Consider the following 16565-nt stretch of genomic DNA (forward strand, 5'->3'; position numbering starts at 1 on the left):
AAGTCAGAATTGGGGTCACCTTTGAAAGAATTCCTGCACCATTCTTGGGAATTTCTGGGAAAATGACCTCCTTTAAGTAATCTCAGCCTCCAAAAACAGGACATGGATCTGTCTTCCTTTTCAAAATACTTAAATTGTCATTGATTTAAGACTTTCAAAATTATACATTATCTTCCTATCATACAGTGAATATGAAGTATCTGAAATATACATAATATCATGGTGCTGTGTGTGTAAAAGTGATAAAATAGAGATGGCTATTTAGATATTTAGAGAGGCACCTCTGGTCTAGAATGATATAGATAAAAAATTCAAGATAATCTTATTTCATTAAAAAGGGTCACTTATAGTCACTGATCATCATAGACAGTATATTAAACCTAAGCTGGAGAGAGTCATAAATTCATGTTGAACAAACCTCATCACACCTCACTGTCTTCCCCTCTTACTGGTCACTCCTGTAAACCCATCCTTTCCACCCTTCTGCTCCAATCTCCCATCCTCCCTGCAGCTCTAGCCCCTACTGGCTACCTCCCCATTCTTCCCTAAATAACAAAAGCAAGTCACAGACTCACTATGTCTATAAACCACCACCTCCTCTTTCTTCCTATTACTGCACATGAAGGGTCTATTCTCTTACAAAAGTCAATCTGCAAATCAACTTAGGATTTCATCCCTTTCAACTCTTTAGACACTTCACAGCTAGGACTAGCCCCTCTGAGAAACAGCATCTTCAGTCCCTCCATCTGCATAAAGAAAAGTTCCAGTATTTCTTTTGTTTAAAAAAAAAAAAAGTCTTGCCCTGACCGGTGTTGCTCAGTGGATAGAGCCTCGGTCTGTGGACTCAAGGGTCCCAGATTCAATTCTGGTGGAAGACATGTACCTTGGTTGTGGGCACATTTCCCAGTAGAGGACATGCAGGAGGCAGCTGATGGATGTTTCTCTCTCACCAATGTTTCTAACTCTCTGTCCCTCTCCCTTTTTCTCTGTAAAAAATCAATAAAATATATTTTTAAAATAAAATAAATTTTTTAAAAGTCTCATTCTCACCACAATGAAAGAAATGATGTATGTGTGACATGATAGGTGTTAGGCAACACTACAATGGTAATCACACTGCAATATGTAAGTGAATCATGGAGCATCACATAGCATCTCTGCCTCCTCCCTTGACACTCAACTTTGTTCTGTGGCAACATGCATCGCTCGGCATCACTCCACCCTTACCGCCAGCATGGGGACACTCTGACCTCTGTCCAGCTGCCTGGGTCCCCCTTCCAGTGCTGCTGCACAACTGCATTACTTTGGGCAACTGACCTAACTCCTCTGCGCTTTGGTTAATGTACCTGTAAAGACTCAAAGACTGTATGAACACTTCATGAGTTAATGCCTATGCAGCATTAGAACATTATACATACATATATATATATATATATATATATATATATATATATATATTAATCTCTATGCCAACAACCCCCATGTTCAGTTTAGTCCTCTTTTTTGATCTCCACTCTCAAAATTCCAGCTACCTTCATGGTGGATCCACCATTGGAGAGTGACAGGCATCTCTCATTCAACATGCGCCAACTCAGCTCTTTTTTTGGGGGTTAGGAGGAGTGGAATCTGCCTGAAACAATCTTTTTTATATTTCCCCTTTAAGGCTACCGAAAAATCTGCACCTATATAAGGCAATGATCATAATAAAAATTCCCCCATCCACATAGCCGAGGTCTTCATCAGATTCCACGGTGAGTACACAGTACATCACATTCTACTCCACAGATGCACTTTCTTGAGAGTCTGTGGGGTTGTGACCAATTATCTGGAAATATTAGTTTGTCACAAACTGCCTCCTTGATCAGTAAATACTGTGACATTTCATTAGGTTCCATGAAGAGGGAAGGTGAAACGTTGGTTAAATTAGCAATTTTGCTCTCTCGTGATGTATATTCTTATAACATGTAGGTCTTGTGGGCCTCGTGGTAAAGTCTCCTATCATTCATGCTGATCAGCACTCCATCAATTCACAAGCAAAACTGCAATAGCAGGAAAAGGCTGGAAGGCATTACTCTAATTTTCATACTTAGACTTGAAACTACATGATCATGAAGTTCATCCTCAAACAAGGGAACTTCTGCAAAAAAAAAAAAAATTAATCTGCTCTCTGGCTTTCAAATGCACTGTATCTTTAGGATGTACCTTTAACTTGAGTGATTCTCCATGTAATGTTCCCTTATAATCTATTGCTTATGTCAAATCAGAGGGTTTAATAACCTCCCTGGAATGTTCACACTCTATCCGGGCTACTTGAAGCTTCCTTGGTAGTTGTTTACACATCTGTATCACTGACTCAATCCCAAGGCCAAAACCATGCTGCATTCTTAAAACATTGTCTCCAAACATCATTCCGGGGGTAAATGGCACATACAATTCATCAGCTAACTTCTCCACCTCTGCCAACTTCCTGATGTAGGTCTTAGCTGCCGTAAGCTTCCAGGGCCCAAAGAAGTCCCAGTGGTTGACCTGGAAGCTAGGGATCATCACAGTAAAGACGGTGCCCACATGGACCACATGGAATAGGCTGGTGCGGCGGTGGCAGCAGACACAGATTCCCTGCCTCACTGTGACCCAACCCCCGGGGCTTCCACGCTATCACCATCCCAACTCAACTCTTTATCTTCCTTTCTATCCCAAACAGAGCCTCCTCCAGCTTTCCTGCTGTCACTCAATTACAATCTATCCACATAAAACTTATCTTTGATATTTCCAACCTCTCTAACTCATCTATCCACTCTCCTCTACCTCATCCAATCGGTCACTAGCTGTCGCCTTCAAGGTCTGTCTCGCACACATGAAAGTCTCTCTCCTTCCACTGCTCCTCGTCAGAATCCGAGCCTTCATGTCCTACACCTTGGCTACTCAGCTGACTTCTGCAATGTCCTTCCACTATAATCCAGTGCATTCGATCTCCAGTCCCTGTGACCTACTAAAACCACACATGAGAATAGGCCACTCCCCTGAATAAAAGTCTGTATAAGTTATCAATGCATCAACAATAAAGATGCTTTCACATGGCTGGTAGGCCTTCCAAGGATGGGCCCTGCCTAACTCCCTGCTTTGATTTCTATCCTCAGGCCCACGGGGTTTTCCTTCGGGTACCTCAGTGCATTAAATGTTTACCTCCTTCACAAGGAGTAGCTCCTTGGGGTCTTTGAAAAGGTAGTCCCACTATCAGAAATCTCCATTGCTACATTCCTTTGTTCTCATTCATGGAGTTACTACAAGTTTCTTCTCATTCCTGCCAAAGGCAACTTGCCTGGTCATCATCTTCAAAACTAGGAGGGTGAAAGGCACTGGAGTGTCTAACACAGAAACTGAGAGGGAATGAATGACTGGAATATAGGACATTAGAGTGTAAGGAACTTGTCATTTGCCTGGACATTCAAGATACAAAGTTATGTGTCATGATGGATTCAAAGTAAAATAAACATATTTCAATCCTGAAAAAAATCTGAAATCTAACAAAACAAAACAAAATAAGAAATACACAAAGTTAAATGGAAGAAATGATGCGAAATGAGAGGTACAATTGAGAGGAGAAGCAGAGAATTCCTGCTGAGAGTGGTATTGAAGTTGGGCCTGCAGGTTAGCAAGGATTTCAGTAGGCAAAAGGTGGAGCAGGAAGGACTGTGTGAACGAAGCACAATCACAGATGTAAACAGACGGTCTGGCTGGAGTCCTGGTTACATACAGTGTAGTAATAACAGAGAAGCAAGGAGAGTGGATTGAGAAACACATGGACGAAACGATCACCTTTTACAATTCCCGTGTTGACTGTCCAGCTCACGAGATTGTGAGCTCCTGGACGCCAGAGATTTCTATTCATTGTATTGCTTGCGTAATACGTGACTATCTATCCCAATGGTCCACTAAACAGTCAGAGCTCTGTCCTGCTTACCTAGAAAAGTATTTCAACAGATACGACTCTCTTATGGGAAGCAGTGGCTTGCCGGCCACGTGCTGACCTCTGTACACACTCTTAGGCAATTTACAAGGTAAAGAAATAATTCAGTGTACCGGCATTTTTGTAGACTTTACCTTTTCCATGTTTGTGATGTTTTATTTTGTTAGCTCCTTAGGGGTAAGGAATCCATATATTGAATTCAACATGTTAAAAATGTATATATTATGTTTTAATCAATCCCAAAAGATACCATATTCTGATTATTAACTAGTGCTTCTTGATTATCAAATAATAGCACTTCCGTAGGACAAGTATTTTCATTCACAACAGATCTGCCTACCCCAAAAACAATACAATAAATCTGTGTCAGACAATGAGGGTCAGCTCTGAGGCTCACACACCCCTCCAGTCCCTTCCTTCACGTTCCTCTGTCATGAGGGGGTGACTGCTGAAGCTTCAGGGGTTCGACACAGTGAAGTACTAAAGGGGTGCTGGCATATCCCTGTCTCTGTCCTTAGGAGAATCAGTATTAAAGCAACATTCGGAATGAAAGGCTGCTCTAGTGGGAAAATCTGAGGATTGCAGATTCTTTTCAACAATGCATGAATATTTTTTTTTAAACCGCCTTACTTCCAAATCAATGGGGCTTGAGAGTGTGTCATACATTTTACCAAAATAAAACTCATATGGCTGAATTATCAGGATCCCCACGAGCGTACCTTTGGTCTGATAGGTTTACACAACCGTCTGCCCACTTCCTTACACAGCCTGCACATACCGGAGGAAGCCTGGCTTGTTCCCGTTCCCTCCGGCTACTGAAATGCAGCTCTGATGACTCTGTCACTAAGTGGCTGCGTGGGTCTAAAATTGTCTCCCAAAATCCCATCACAGCCTTCCACGAGCTCCGCCCCCTTCACATGTGTCCTCAGCCTTCGGAATTCTTCAATCTGAAAATAAGAGCAGAAAAATATAGATTAATAATTTACCAGACATTAACAGGAGTGGCTTAAGATATGCATGCATTGCCAAATTAAAAAGGAGAAAATGAAAACTAAACTTCAAAAACAGGAAAACAGACTTCATTCTTCCAGATCTAAGACATTAGTCATGATCCTTGCAGGAGAAATGAAGACCAGAGAAGTAAGCACAGGTATCATGAAAACCTGCTGGACTTATTAATGCAAATATGATATGCATCTCTCTCAAAAATCTTTCATGCTTGCCAGTAGGATAATAAGAAAGAGTGAATGAATGAACATCTCAAAGGCTTCCCAAGTATACCTTTAATAAGTTCTGATGTTACTGTACATTAACACTGATTAAATGTTAGTTTTATTAGATGGAGATTTCCTTCATCCAAAGACTCTCTTTGCTGCTCTTTCAGCCCTTTGGAGAATGCTAGTCCAAAGAATACCTCTAATTTTCCCAAAAGTTTAAGCCCAACTTCCTCTCTTAACAATATCAATTTTCAAGTTCATTTCCCTTTCTCAGGTAACCTCTCCATGTCCCAAGGTTTCCCTTTACCTGTGGAGAGGTTGTTCCCATGGTCCCCAGGGACCTTTCCCATCAGCCACACTGCAGTTCCTCTGACCTGCCAGGTCTGTACCCGCTAAGTACCCATAGCCTGCCAGACTCGGCCCTCTGACAAGTATGTTCGCAATAAGCAGACATGTGAGGAACATCACCAGGCTCATTCCCATCTATAGGGAATGACTTACTTACAGGGCTCATTGTCTGCTACTTCACTTAAATGCCTCACAGGCACATGACTCAGGCAGTCTTCATTCCTTACGCAAAAGGAGAAACTGATACTAAAGAGGTTAAGAAAGTTTCCAAATTAACCAAGTCTGAGCCCACTTCTAAACCCACCTGCTCTTTTCCCAGCTCCATGGCCAACTCTTCAGAAATCCTAGTCCAATCAAGAGAACCTACATCCTGCATGGATGCTGAGCAAATGTGTTTGATCAGCAACAATCCACCAAAAGCCCATTGTGTATTAGAGGGTTATATCCACAAAGGTTTCTTCATACAGCATAGCCATAGAGTCTCCACATTCATAAAGTAAAAGAAAATGCAAGGAATCAACTAATGCAGGAATAATGATAAAAATGTAAAAAACTCCTACAGACTTAAGGGGGCCCATGAAACCCCTCAATGACATGCAAAAAAACTGTACATGTGCATTTTTTCTGAAGTAGAAGTTCACTGACCCCAAAGGAGCTGAATCTCACAAGATTCTAATCCAACCCCCACATGTACATGTTGGAAGATAGAGTTGGGGGCAAATTAAATGGCTTGTTAGATTAGAATCCAGGTTAGAAATCTGACTTCTATTATTTTATTTTTCCATGACTCCAATACTGTTTTATTTCCTAATAATAGGTGTCAACTGTCCTGTTTTTTTTAAAGTAATATATGTATTTATATAAAGATGCCAGTCAGATTAGCAACTGGCTGTTTAATCTACATAATGGCTTGTCACTAGACCTTCTCCGGGTCTTTGGGTGGGGATATGAGTGGTGATTGTATCGCATGCCATGTCTGGGAGGTTTCTAGAGTCAAGGCTGCATGAGATCCCCCTGTGCTTATTTGTGGGATGTATCTCACTCGGTTTTCCCTATGTGTGGCGTGGGAAGGACCCTGGTCAGTGAGAGGATCCTATGCTTTTTCAAAAAGAAGACTATGAAGGTGAAAGCAGTGGGCCGGTTCTCATCCTGGTTCTGCCACCTAAGATCCCAACAACCAATTAGCTCACCTCATTATGCCTCAGTTTCCACATGTGTACGAGGGAGAGGAAATAGCAGTACTGGCAAAGATGATGTTAAAAGTAAATAGAATATTTCATGAAAAGTATTCAGCATAATGTCCAAGCACATGGTATTTGATATCTACTATTAATAGCCAACTTCTTTTGAGGTCAAACCTTTAGCATTTTGGATAAATATTTAACTCCAATTTTATATGCAAAAAATAGACTGGAAAAAAAAAAATTAAACCAGTTGGCTGGGGATATGGAGAATCCTCCTCCTTACAGTCAGCTTCCAAGGAACCGTATGTCATAGCGGCCACCAGAACCTATAACCTTGGGCAGGGTCCCCGATGAGCAACGTGGACTAGAAACTGGACTGCTTCAACACCTTTTAAAGAATTCTCCACTTTCATGGGCTTTGAAGCTTATTTTAAAGTGAGGTTAACTTTGTATTTACGAATAGTGAACTGAAGATAAGCCTTTCAAGCTGCAGGCCTCCCCTGCACACCTTCAGTGAGAACAGCTCCTAGACGAGAGGATCTGAATCAACAGCGGGCCCGTCTCAGACCGCTGTGTTCCTGGAGAGAACTCTTTCACAAGAAATGCTTTTCTCTGATCAGAGCAACACTTTGAAGACTTCAAACATCAACAGAGAAAAACACGTCTTTCTGAAATGCCAATGTTTCTGAAGTAACCGCCCCTCAAACCCTTTAGTCACTTCAAATGGTTTCAAGTGCATACTGCGTTATCCCACGCTGAAATGAGAGTAGTGAGAAATTTAAAAAATAATACCCCAGGATAAAAGCCTTCAACAAAATTCAAAGGCCAGGCAGTACAGAGACTATCTTTATCATATATATCCGTATGCGTGATTTCGTCGATTTTTAATGCCACTCTACTTAATTAAGCATGGCGTTTGTTTTTAACCAATGTAAAAGAGGGGTCCCACTCTTCACAGACAAATCCTCATCTTCTGAAGGCAGCAGGGCTGCATACTCACTGTTCTCTGAACCTGGGTGGTACTCCAATTGACCTAAGTTAAGACATTTATTCCAAACTTCACTGACCCGTGAACCAACTAGGCTATTCACTCACAGTTCGGCATACATTAGTATGTTCATGGCATCTCATTTCCAAATGTAACAATAGAACTGAAAAAAAAAATTTTTTTTTTTTTACTTTGGCTTCCTAACGCTTAGAACACTGTTTAGCTTAAAGTCATTTAATGGAGATTGATCATTTAAAAAAAGAAAAAGAAAATTACACTCATTCAAATCCATCCAATTGTGTGTGTTTTCCTTTGCCTATGGTATGCCAACCGAACGTAATGTGAAAACTTCAACTAAGCAGGCACTTCCAGTTCCACAGTCTAGAATTCCTGGTTCTCAGGAAGATGGGAACATTCCACGAGGGGTGGAATTGTCAGCCGTACACTTCAGCAGAAAACTCCTCCTCGCATCCAGCTGCTGTGCACTTCACAGGAAAGCATTATGACTTGGAGCTTGTCTCTGTAATGTGGCTGGTACAGGCCTTATTATCCTGTGGCAGATTATGTATTCGAGAGAGCAATTGTTTCCATCCTAATACTCAGCAGTTAATCACATGTTAACCCTATGATGTGAGTTGAAACATTTTTTCCTCAATAAAAGTTTCATATTTCTCAATATCACCAGCTATGTAGACTAGGGGTGTCGAACTCAATCAGAGAAGGGGCCAAAATCTAAAATCCAGCCTAAATTGCGGGCCGAATGGTTTACTGAACAGTCATAAACTGTCATTGTGATGGAAACGCAGTGGAGTGCAGTGATGACAGCACGGTGCGGGCCACATTGCAAGGCCTGGCGGGACGGATTTGGCCCGCGGGCCTTGTGTTTGACACATGTGATGTAGACACTCCACCTGCCATTCGCCATTCCTTTTATCTTATGGATCAATTCTCATTCTATCTTTATCTCTTTTTCTGCTCTTAAGTGCAATAATATGAGACCTCAATTTTTCTTGGTTCGGATGCTCATTTTCACTGTTTTCTCTAGACTGTTTCTATGTTGGCTCTGCTTTCTCTGAAATTGTATGAGCAGCAACAGTAAGACATTTAAGTCAAGAACAGACTGATGTATATTCTCTTAAGATTATAACTTTTTTCTAAATCACTACAAATTGCATTTTAACATACATGCCTGTGTGTGTGTGTGTGTGTGTGTGTGTGTGTTCACATTTTAACATTGCTGCCCTCTGAACAGATGCTATAGGGAGCTTTGAGCTAACTGCACCTACATTTTTTTCTCTTGAAAAGCTACAGGTAACTGCAACGTCATTAATTTTCCTTCTTTTTTTTTTTTTTTTACTCAAGAAGTAAAAAAGTTACTCAAGAAGTGAGGATATTTTTTCCCTTGATTCTAGAGATAGAAGGAAGAGGAGAGGGCAAGGGGGAGTGAGAGAAACATCAATGTGACAGAGACATGTTAATTGGTTGCCCCCCACAAGCACCCTTACCAAGGGTGGGAATCAGACCTGCAACCCAGGTACATGCCCTTAACCGGGAATCGAACCGGAGACCCTTCAGTGCACAGGCCAATGCTCTAACCACCAAGGCAAAAGTCATCTATTTCCCAGAGCAGGTGAGATTACTGGCTTAGGCTCCCCTTTATCGAGGAGCATGACCCAGAGAGCTAGAGTTAGACTGTCACTGGCCTTACTTAGAGGGACGTTACTGAGCAAGGTTTTCTTTGAAGCCAGTGAGACCCAAAGGCACAATGATTTGTCTCTGGTGTTTAGCATAGCACACTGGTCAACGTGATAGTAAAACATTGTATCTCACGTGTACAGAACATCAGGTAACATTCAGAATACAGCTCAACATTAACATCCCCAACACCAGACTAGTAAGGAAATCTTTAATGGAATTCTAAGCGAAACTGAGAATTTTCTTTCTTGTGGCTCAGCAAGGTTAACCCTTAGTTGTAAAAAAAAAAAAAAAAAATAGAAATGTTGTGTTATAGAGGAAAACTTTATTTTTCACTAAAATTTTTACCAGTTTTAAAGAAAATTACCCCTAACCAAAAACTGTAATGCCTAAATATACATGACTGTAGACCCTAAGCTTCTTCGATCTCATCCCCAAGTCTGAGATCTACCCCTGTGGCTAAATCCAAGTAAAGTTTTCCGTCTTTAACTAATGTGTGCTCAGAATCTGATACTCTTCATCTCTCTACTCCCTCCTTCTTGAACTTCACACCCTCCTGCCCCCTGTCTTTCCCTACCCCACCCCCACCCCCCACCCCCGGCCTCCTGGCATCGCATCAACCTCCTGACTTTCAAAATCCTCAAACCTTCTTTGGGGGCGACTCTTCCAAGGGGTGCCCCTTGGGGCTGCCAGTCTCAGTTCTCTGCACCACTTCTTCTCTCTCCTCTCCTACACTATGGCTTCAACCACCACTTATACAGTATACCCCCTTCTTGGATGTCTCACACACATCTCAAACTCTAAATATTTACAACCATAAACTCAATTACAACAATAAACTCAATTAATGTGGACTTACAAAATGGCAAGGGATATAAAAAAAATATTATTTAAAAAAAACTTGGCTTATGTACAGCAAGCATGTCAAACTCAAAAGGCTAACAGGGGCCAAATAAACAAGGCATGTGGTCTGTGGGCCACGAGTTTGACATGCTTGCTGTAGAGAACTGCTCAAGCCTTTTGAGGTTCATTGCAAAGGGAAGATATAGCCTTACAGAACAGGGATCCCATCGATCCCTGGAGGATAGGAGACACATAAAGTACCTCTTTTATAATAATACTAGAGGCCCGGTGCATGAAATTCATGCATTGGAGGGGGGGTTCCTCAGCAGCCTGCATCCTCTATAATCCAGGACTTCTGGCTTCCAACTGCTTGCCTGCCTGCCTTCCTTCTTGATTGCCCCTAACTGCTTCTGCCTGCCAACCTGATCACCCCCTAACCACTCCCCTGCCAGGCTGATTGATACCTAACTGCTCCCCTACTAGCCTGATTCCCCCTAACTGCCCTCCCCTGCAGGCCTGGTCCCCCTCAACTGCCCTCCTCTGCAGGCCTGGGTCTACCCCCAACTACCCTCCTCTGTAGGCCTGGTCCCCTGCAACTGCTCTACCCTGCTAGCCTGGGTTCCCCCTAGCCCCAACTGCCCTTCCCTACAGGCCCAGTTGCCCACAACTGCCCTCCCCTGCTGGCCATCTTGTGGCGGCCACCTTGTGTCCACATGGGGGCAGCCATCTTTGACCACATGGGAGAAGCCATCTTGTGTGTTGGAGTGATGGTCAAATTGCATATTTCTCTTTTATTGGATAGGATCAAAGTCCCTGTTTAAAAACAGTATAGTTATGTTGCCTCATGTTTCAGCAGGTTACTTCCCTGTGCATTAGCATCTATAGCACCTACAGTGGGGGAGGGAGGTGACCAAAAGTGGGGCTACAGAACAATCCAGAACTTCCCAAGGGTATTCTTTCTCAATACCTCATCCTTCTTCATACATATTTGTCCTGCGCTAGCATAAGAAGAGCTATTTCAAAGCCCACATGTGACTTACAGAAATAACCAGCATTCTCACTATACTCTCAAGACCTTTCTCCTCTCCATGACTAAGAAAATCTCCATAAGAGAATAACTAGACTAATCAAAAAATTTGACTATTTCAGCGACTTCTATTTACTCCATAAAAACGGACTTTTAAAATACAGATCATAAAGGATGGCTGGGTTTTGTTCATCCTTGACCTTTCAATTGCTTTCACAAGTTCGAGCCATTTAACTTTCATCTGCAAAGAAGTAACTGATCTAAGGAGAGTTAAAACATAAAACCGACATTTCCCTTTTACAGGAACAAAATGTAACCTTTTAACTCAGAACTTCACTCTAAAAAGACGTAAGGTGCCGCACTCACCTGTAGCTGGGATATGGTTAAAGGGTATCGGAATAATATCCAGGTGACACCCTCACTGCAAGGTGGAATTGTGAGCGAGCCTTCGTACACCCAATAGTCACGGAGCAGAGGATCTGTGCAACCACGTGGACATGACACACAAAGGCAAATTAATGCATCATAATTTTGAGACTCCAACAATAATTTTCAAAGCTACAAACTGTCCAAATAACACTTCTCAGACTGATGTCATTTTTAAACTAGACCCCCATATGTGTTCTTAACTAATCATCATAAAGAAAATAATTGATGGAAAACACAATGAGTCCTCTATTATTTATAGTGGTTTATTCTATCAGTGGTTTATTTTGTATATCCAAATGTACTATATAAACTTAATACATATACACTTGAAGTGTGTGTGTGTGTGTGTGTGTGTGTGTGTGTATATATATATATATATATATATATATATATATATATGTAAAATTTAGTCACTTTAGCAAAAGTGTACCCATAGTTGTTTTTTGTTTTTTATGTGTTGTTGTTTTTTTTTTACTTTAGTGGAGGACTTAGCTAATTACACCTAATATTTATTGAAAGCTTGCTACATGGGAGGAACTATTCAACATTAACTCATTTAACCCTTACAAAACACCAATGAGATAGTTCCTATGCCTAGCTCCATTTGTCAGATGGGGAAATTGAATCACAAAGGGTTACATATATAATTTGCCCAAAGTCATAGGGCTAATACCTGGCAGAGCCAGGATTCCAACCAAAGCATTCTGGCTTCAAAGCCGGTGTTTTTAACCATTCTGCTCTGGCTTCTTCTATCAGTACTGCTTCTTTAACAACAAATTTTTAAAAGCATATTATGATAGGATAAAAGAAACTATTCTTATGGAAATCTTTAGCACTATATTAGAGAAATTCACTACTGAATATGATGGGTAAATGTTTGGTTTGTTGTAGAGCAATTAAATGTAAAAAGCAGAAGATATGATGCATCGACCTATATGGTTACATTTGAAACACCAAGAAATGTCACATAATTTGGGTAGAGATTTATAAAGACCAAAATTTTGTACAAAATAGCCTTTAACTACAAATTATATTCTGAGTATTTTATACACAATCCCTACCTATTTAGGGCAGACCTAAATAATCAGAATTAACAGATACATATCATTGCAAAAAGATACCTTATAAAATTAGGTGTCAAGTTTATTTCAGTATAGATTAATAAAAACTTCACTGATCAATTCTAGAAGTATAACAAGGTTACTTGTTATGCTGGTGCTTACATAGAGGTAGCAATTTTTACAAAAAGGAAACCCTGCATGATTAATGAAACTAGTGGTAAAGTATTTGTTATCTCAAAAGGTTTACTCTCGTGTTTAGGTAAGGGGTACTTACCACAGAGAATACTAGTATATATATTGTAAAGAGCCTTTATTAACTAGAGTAATACATAGTTATATATTCTGAGGAAAGCAATGAAGGCATATCCATAGTTAAAATTCACCTTTATACAATCTATCCATGTATACTTACCTGGTAATAAAGTGTTAGGATTAAAGCAGGGTATTATTTTGGACTTCCCCTAAAAAATAAAAATAAAAATTATCTCTGGTTAACATAAAATTTCTTAATTTTACAATAAAAGAGTTATTAGCACTGAAGAATCCCAGTTGACATCTTTTCTAAATGACATCATTGGACCGCATAGATTTGTGTCTCATTCTTTCTTCTCATTGGAACAGTAGTGGCTGGGTCCAACAAGACACTCCTACTCTGAATCTATGCCATTTTCTTTTCTACCACAGTCGTTTTCCCTGTAATTTTTGGTGTGAAATGTACAATTGTCTATTTAGTGTCTGTCCGTCCCCTGTCACCTACTTTTCCTGCTCCTAGAACATGCATACTTGGGCCTCAGAGTAAAATGCCTGAACCCTGGCTCAGGTAATTATTTTGACTTGACTTTCCTCCTGGTCCTTGATCTTGGCATCACAACCTGCCTCCCAAATGCTTATTTTGTTCCATTTGGACTTGGTATTTCAGCTCTCAAATATCTCCTCCAGAGAGGGAATCTGACACTCACATGAAAACATTCTCTTTCAAACCAATTTTATCAAAGCTAAATTTCATTTTCAAATAAAATATTTGTGTCCAGAGTGGCTCAGTGGTTGAATGTCAACTGAAGAACCAAGAGTTCAAGGTTCGATTCCTGGTCAAGGCATATGCCCAGGTTGCAGGCTCGATCTCCAGGAAGGGGTGTGCAGGAGGCAACCAATCAATGATTCTCTCTCATCAGAGATATTTCTCTCTCTCTCTCTCTCTCTCTCTCTCTCTCTCTCTCTCTCTCTCCCTCCCTCCCTCCCTCTCCCTCTCCCTCTCCCTCTCCCTCTCCCTCTCCCTCTCCCTCTCCCTCTCCCTCTCCCTCTCCCTCTCCCTCTCCCTTTCCCTTTCCCTTTCTCTCTCCCTTACTCTCTGAAATCAATAAAAATATATTTAGGGGGGGAAAAGAAAATATTTGTGCCCTTATTCAATAATCATATTAATACCCATTATTATAAATAGTGCTATTTAAATTGCTCAGTCCTTTGAGACAGAGACATGTCATGGCAATTGGATATCTCTTATAAGGTTACTCTGTGAATGAGACATAACAGAGAAAGTTAATGCCTAACCTCTACATCTCTTCCTTACTTTTAGAGACTCTTTGACGCATTAAAGAATCCAGCTTGCCCAACCAGTATGGCTCAGTGATTGAGCATCAGCTGGTGAACCAAGAGATTACTGGTTCGATTCCCAGTCAGGGCACATGCCCAGGTTGTGGGCTCAGTCCCCATTGTGGGGCATGCAAGAGGCAGCCGATTGATGTTTCTCTCTCACTGTTGTTTCTCTCTCTCTCTCCCTCTTCCTTCCTCTCTCTAAAAATCAATAAAAATATATTTACTTTAAAAAAAAAAAAAAAAAAGAATCCAGCTTACTTGCCTCCCACCATCCTCCTGACTTTTGTCATATTAGCTGAAGAAATAAAGGAAAATTTCTCCATCTAATTTCTATCAGGCAAATGTCAGTCAAAAATGTGTCCTCACACCATTTTTTCACCAGCTTCTTTGACTACGCAGTGCTTTCTCTTGGTACCTGAATTCCTTCTGAGGTGCTCAGATCTCTCTGTTAGAGGCTCTTGTCTGGCTTAAGATGCAATGGGCTTGTGCTAGCGTAGAGCTAATCAGACTTCATTCCCAGATGGGTTTCAGAATTGGCTTTGGGTCGCCTCCAAGGTCACTGAGATTCTATTGACTTAATGGAAGCATAAAGGTACTGTTTATAATAGAACTTGGCTTCCCAGCAATGCTAGGCTGAGTTACTGCAGGGTCAAACCAATCTTCATCACCTTCTGTGAATACATTATCCTATCGCTTATGTGTACTTGTTTTTCTTTTTCTTTTTTTTCTTTTTTTTTTGTGTGTGTGGGTGGGTTTGTGTGTGTGTGTACAGAAGTACTGTGAAGTAAGGTTGCCATAGTTTTTATTCGTTTTGTTTACACAACTTTCCTATAACCAATGGGCAGAAAGTGCTCACCCAGCAGGCCTGGGTTGCTCAAATCTTCACATTTCAAAAAAATGGCCTGTCTTCAAGCCTGGCCCTTGTTAATATAATATTAAATGTCAACTGTAATGGGAAAGTAAAACAACAACACATTTTTTTTCAAAAAATATTTTTTAAAGAAATATCTGTAAAAAAAAAAAACCAAAAAAAAACGGCCCTTGGCTGGCTCTTGGCTGACCATCTCTGAGCCCCTGGACTATTCTGCCTTAGAGAGTGTTGGGTGTGCCAGAGGCCTTGGCCCATGTTGTACCAGTTTGACCAGATAAGTTGGTCCTAATCAAGTGATTTATGAGGAATGTCTAGTTCAGTAGAGGGACAGGATGGGAGGGCTGGGGTCAGAGTGTCTGAGGTCAGTCATGCAAGCATGCAGACCCTAGACACCAAGGTCAAGTAAGGTTCTCTGGTTGGCAAATACCTCACACGTGTTAGGCCACATCACTGCTGGGAGAATGGGGTGTCCCATGCCACTCCACCCGAAAACTGTGCCTGCTTTCTCCTGTCTTATGCCCATGAGCCTTTCACTGCACCGGGTTTTCATCTGTTTCCTTCCGCTGCATTAGACCACAGCCATGAGAATAACAGCTTTTCGGTGAGTCCTTTTGCTGAGTCCTCCAGCCTGAGGGTGGCCTTTGGGGACTGGCCTCTTATACAACCAGGAGTTTTATTTCCTTTAAAACAGGGACTTACCTTATACTGAATATCCTGGAGTATTTCGGTCACAGCCTTTAGGCCCACATGCTCTTTTCCTATCTGAAATACATAGAGCAAATGCCATTAACCACAAGCCTATTAAATACTCAGCTTTTGCTCAAAATAACTAATTATAGAAGCGAGGATCAAGTCCACCTGAATTTCCTTCTTGGGGAATAAATCAATGGCGTTTTCATGAATAACCAGGTCAACATTCACTGAAGGTCACTGATGCTGTAACAGAAGCTATAGCACAATCAAATATTAGATATGTTCTTGGATGTTTCCAAGAACCCATCTAAATTCATCATGCTGTGTACAAGGCTACAAATATGTCAAATCATCTAACACAGCAATACAACAGTCTCAAGGATGCTTCTGAATCAAAATTACTTATCACATGTCCAAACCTTCCCATTTTTACATCTGACATGTCTAGACCATTATTATAAAGATTTCATCAATGCTGAAAAATGTCATTAACTCAGAAAAGTGGATATGTGCTTTGATAGGCTAAAGTCACCGCTATCAGGACATTTCTTGATGACAACCGCACATAATTTCTAGAATCACCTTTGTATTCTCAAATAATAATATGCTGTTTATGACTTTCTGTTTTAAAATATTATATATCGTGACA

At 40.9% G+C, this 16565-nt stretch overlaps 1 protein-coding gene and 1 pseudogene across 3 annotated transcripts in view; both read right to left on the reverse strand.

The window, feature by feature from the left end:
• Positions 1 to 16565, reverse strand: part of CA8 (carbonic anhydrase 8) — an 83013-nt gene that overhangs the window by 15904 nt on the left and 50544 nt on the right. For all 3 annotated transcript variants that reach the window (XR_004987748.2, XM_036436990.2, XM_036436991.2), the window contains exons 5-8: positions 15923 to 15985; positions 13172 to 13220; positions 11636 to 11748; positions 4746 to 4914 (exon numbers count right to left, since the gene is read on the reverse strand). Coding sequence is in view for 2 of the 3 variants with exons in the window: in XM_036436990.2 (XP_036292883.1) it covers positions 4780 to 4914; positions 11636 to 11748; positions 13172 to 13220; positions 15923 to 15985 (360 nt within the window). In the remaining variant the exon portion in view is untranslated. The remainder of the gene's footprint in view (positions 1 to 4745; positions 4915 to 11635; positions 11749 to 13171; positions 13221 to 15922; positions 15986 to 16565) is intronic.
• Positions 1457 to 4735, reverse strand: LOC118718292 (annotated as a pseudogene).

Source organism: Pipistrellus kuhlii, unplaced genomic scaffold (genome assembly GCF_014108245.1).
Source record: "Pipistrellus kuhlii isolate mPipKuh1 unplaced genomic scaffold, mPipKuh1.p scaffold_m20_p_14, whole genome shotgun sequence".
NCBI classification, from domain to species: domain Eukaryota; kingdom Metazoa; phylum Chordata; class Mammalia; order Chiroptera; family Vespertilionidae; genus Pipistrellus; species Pipistrellus kuhlii.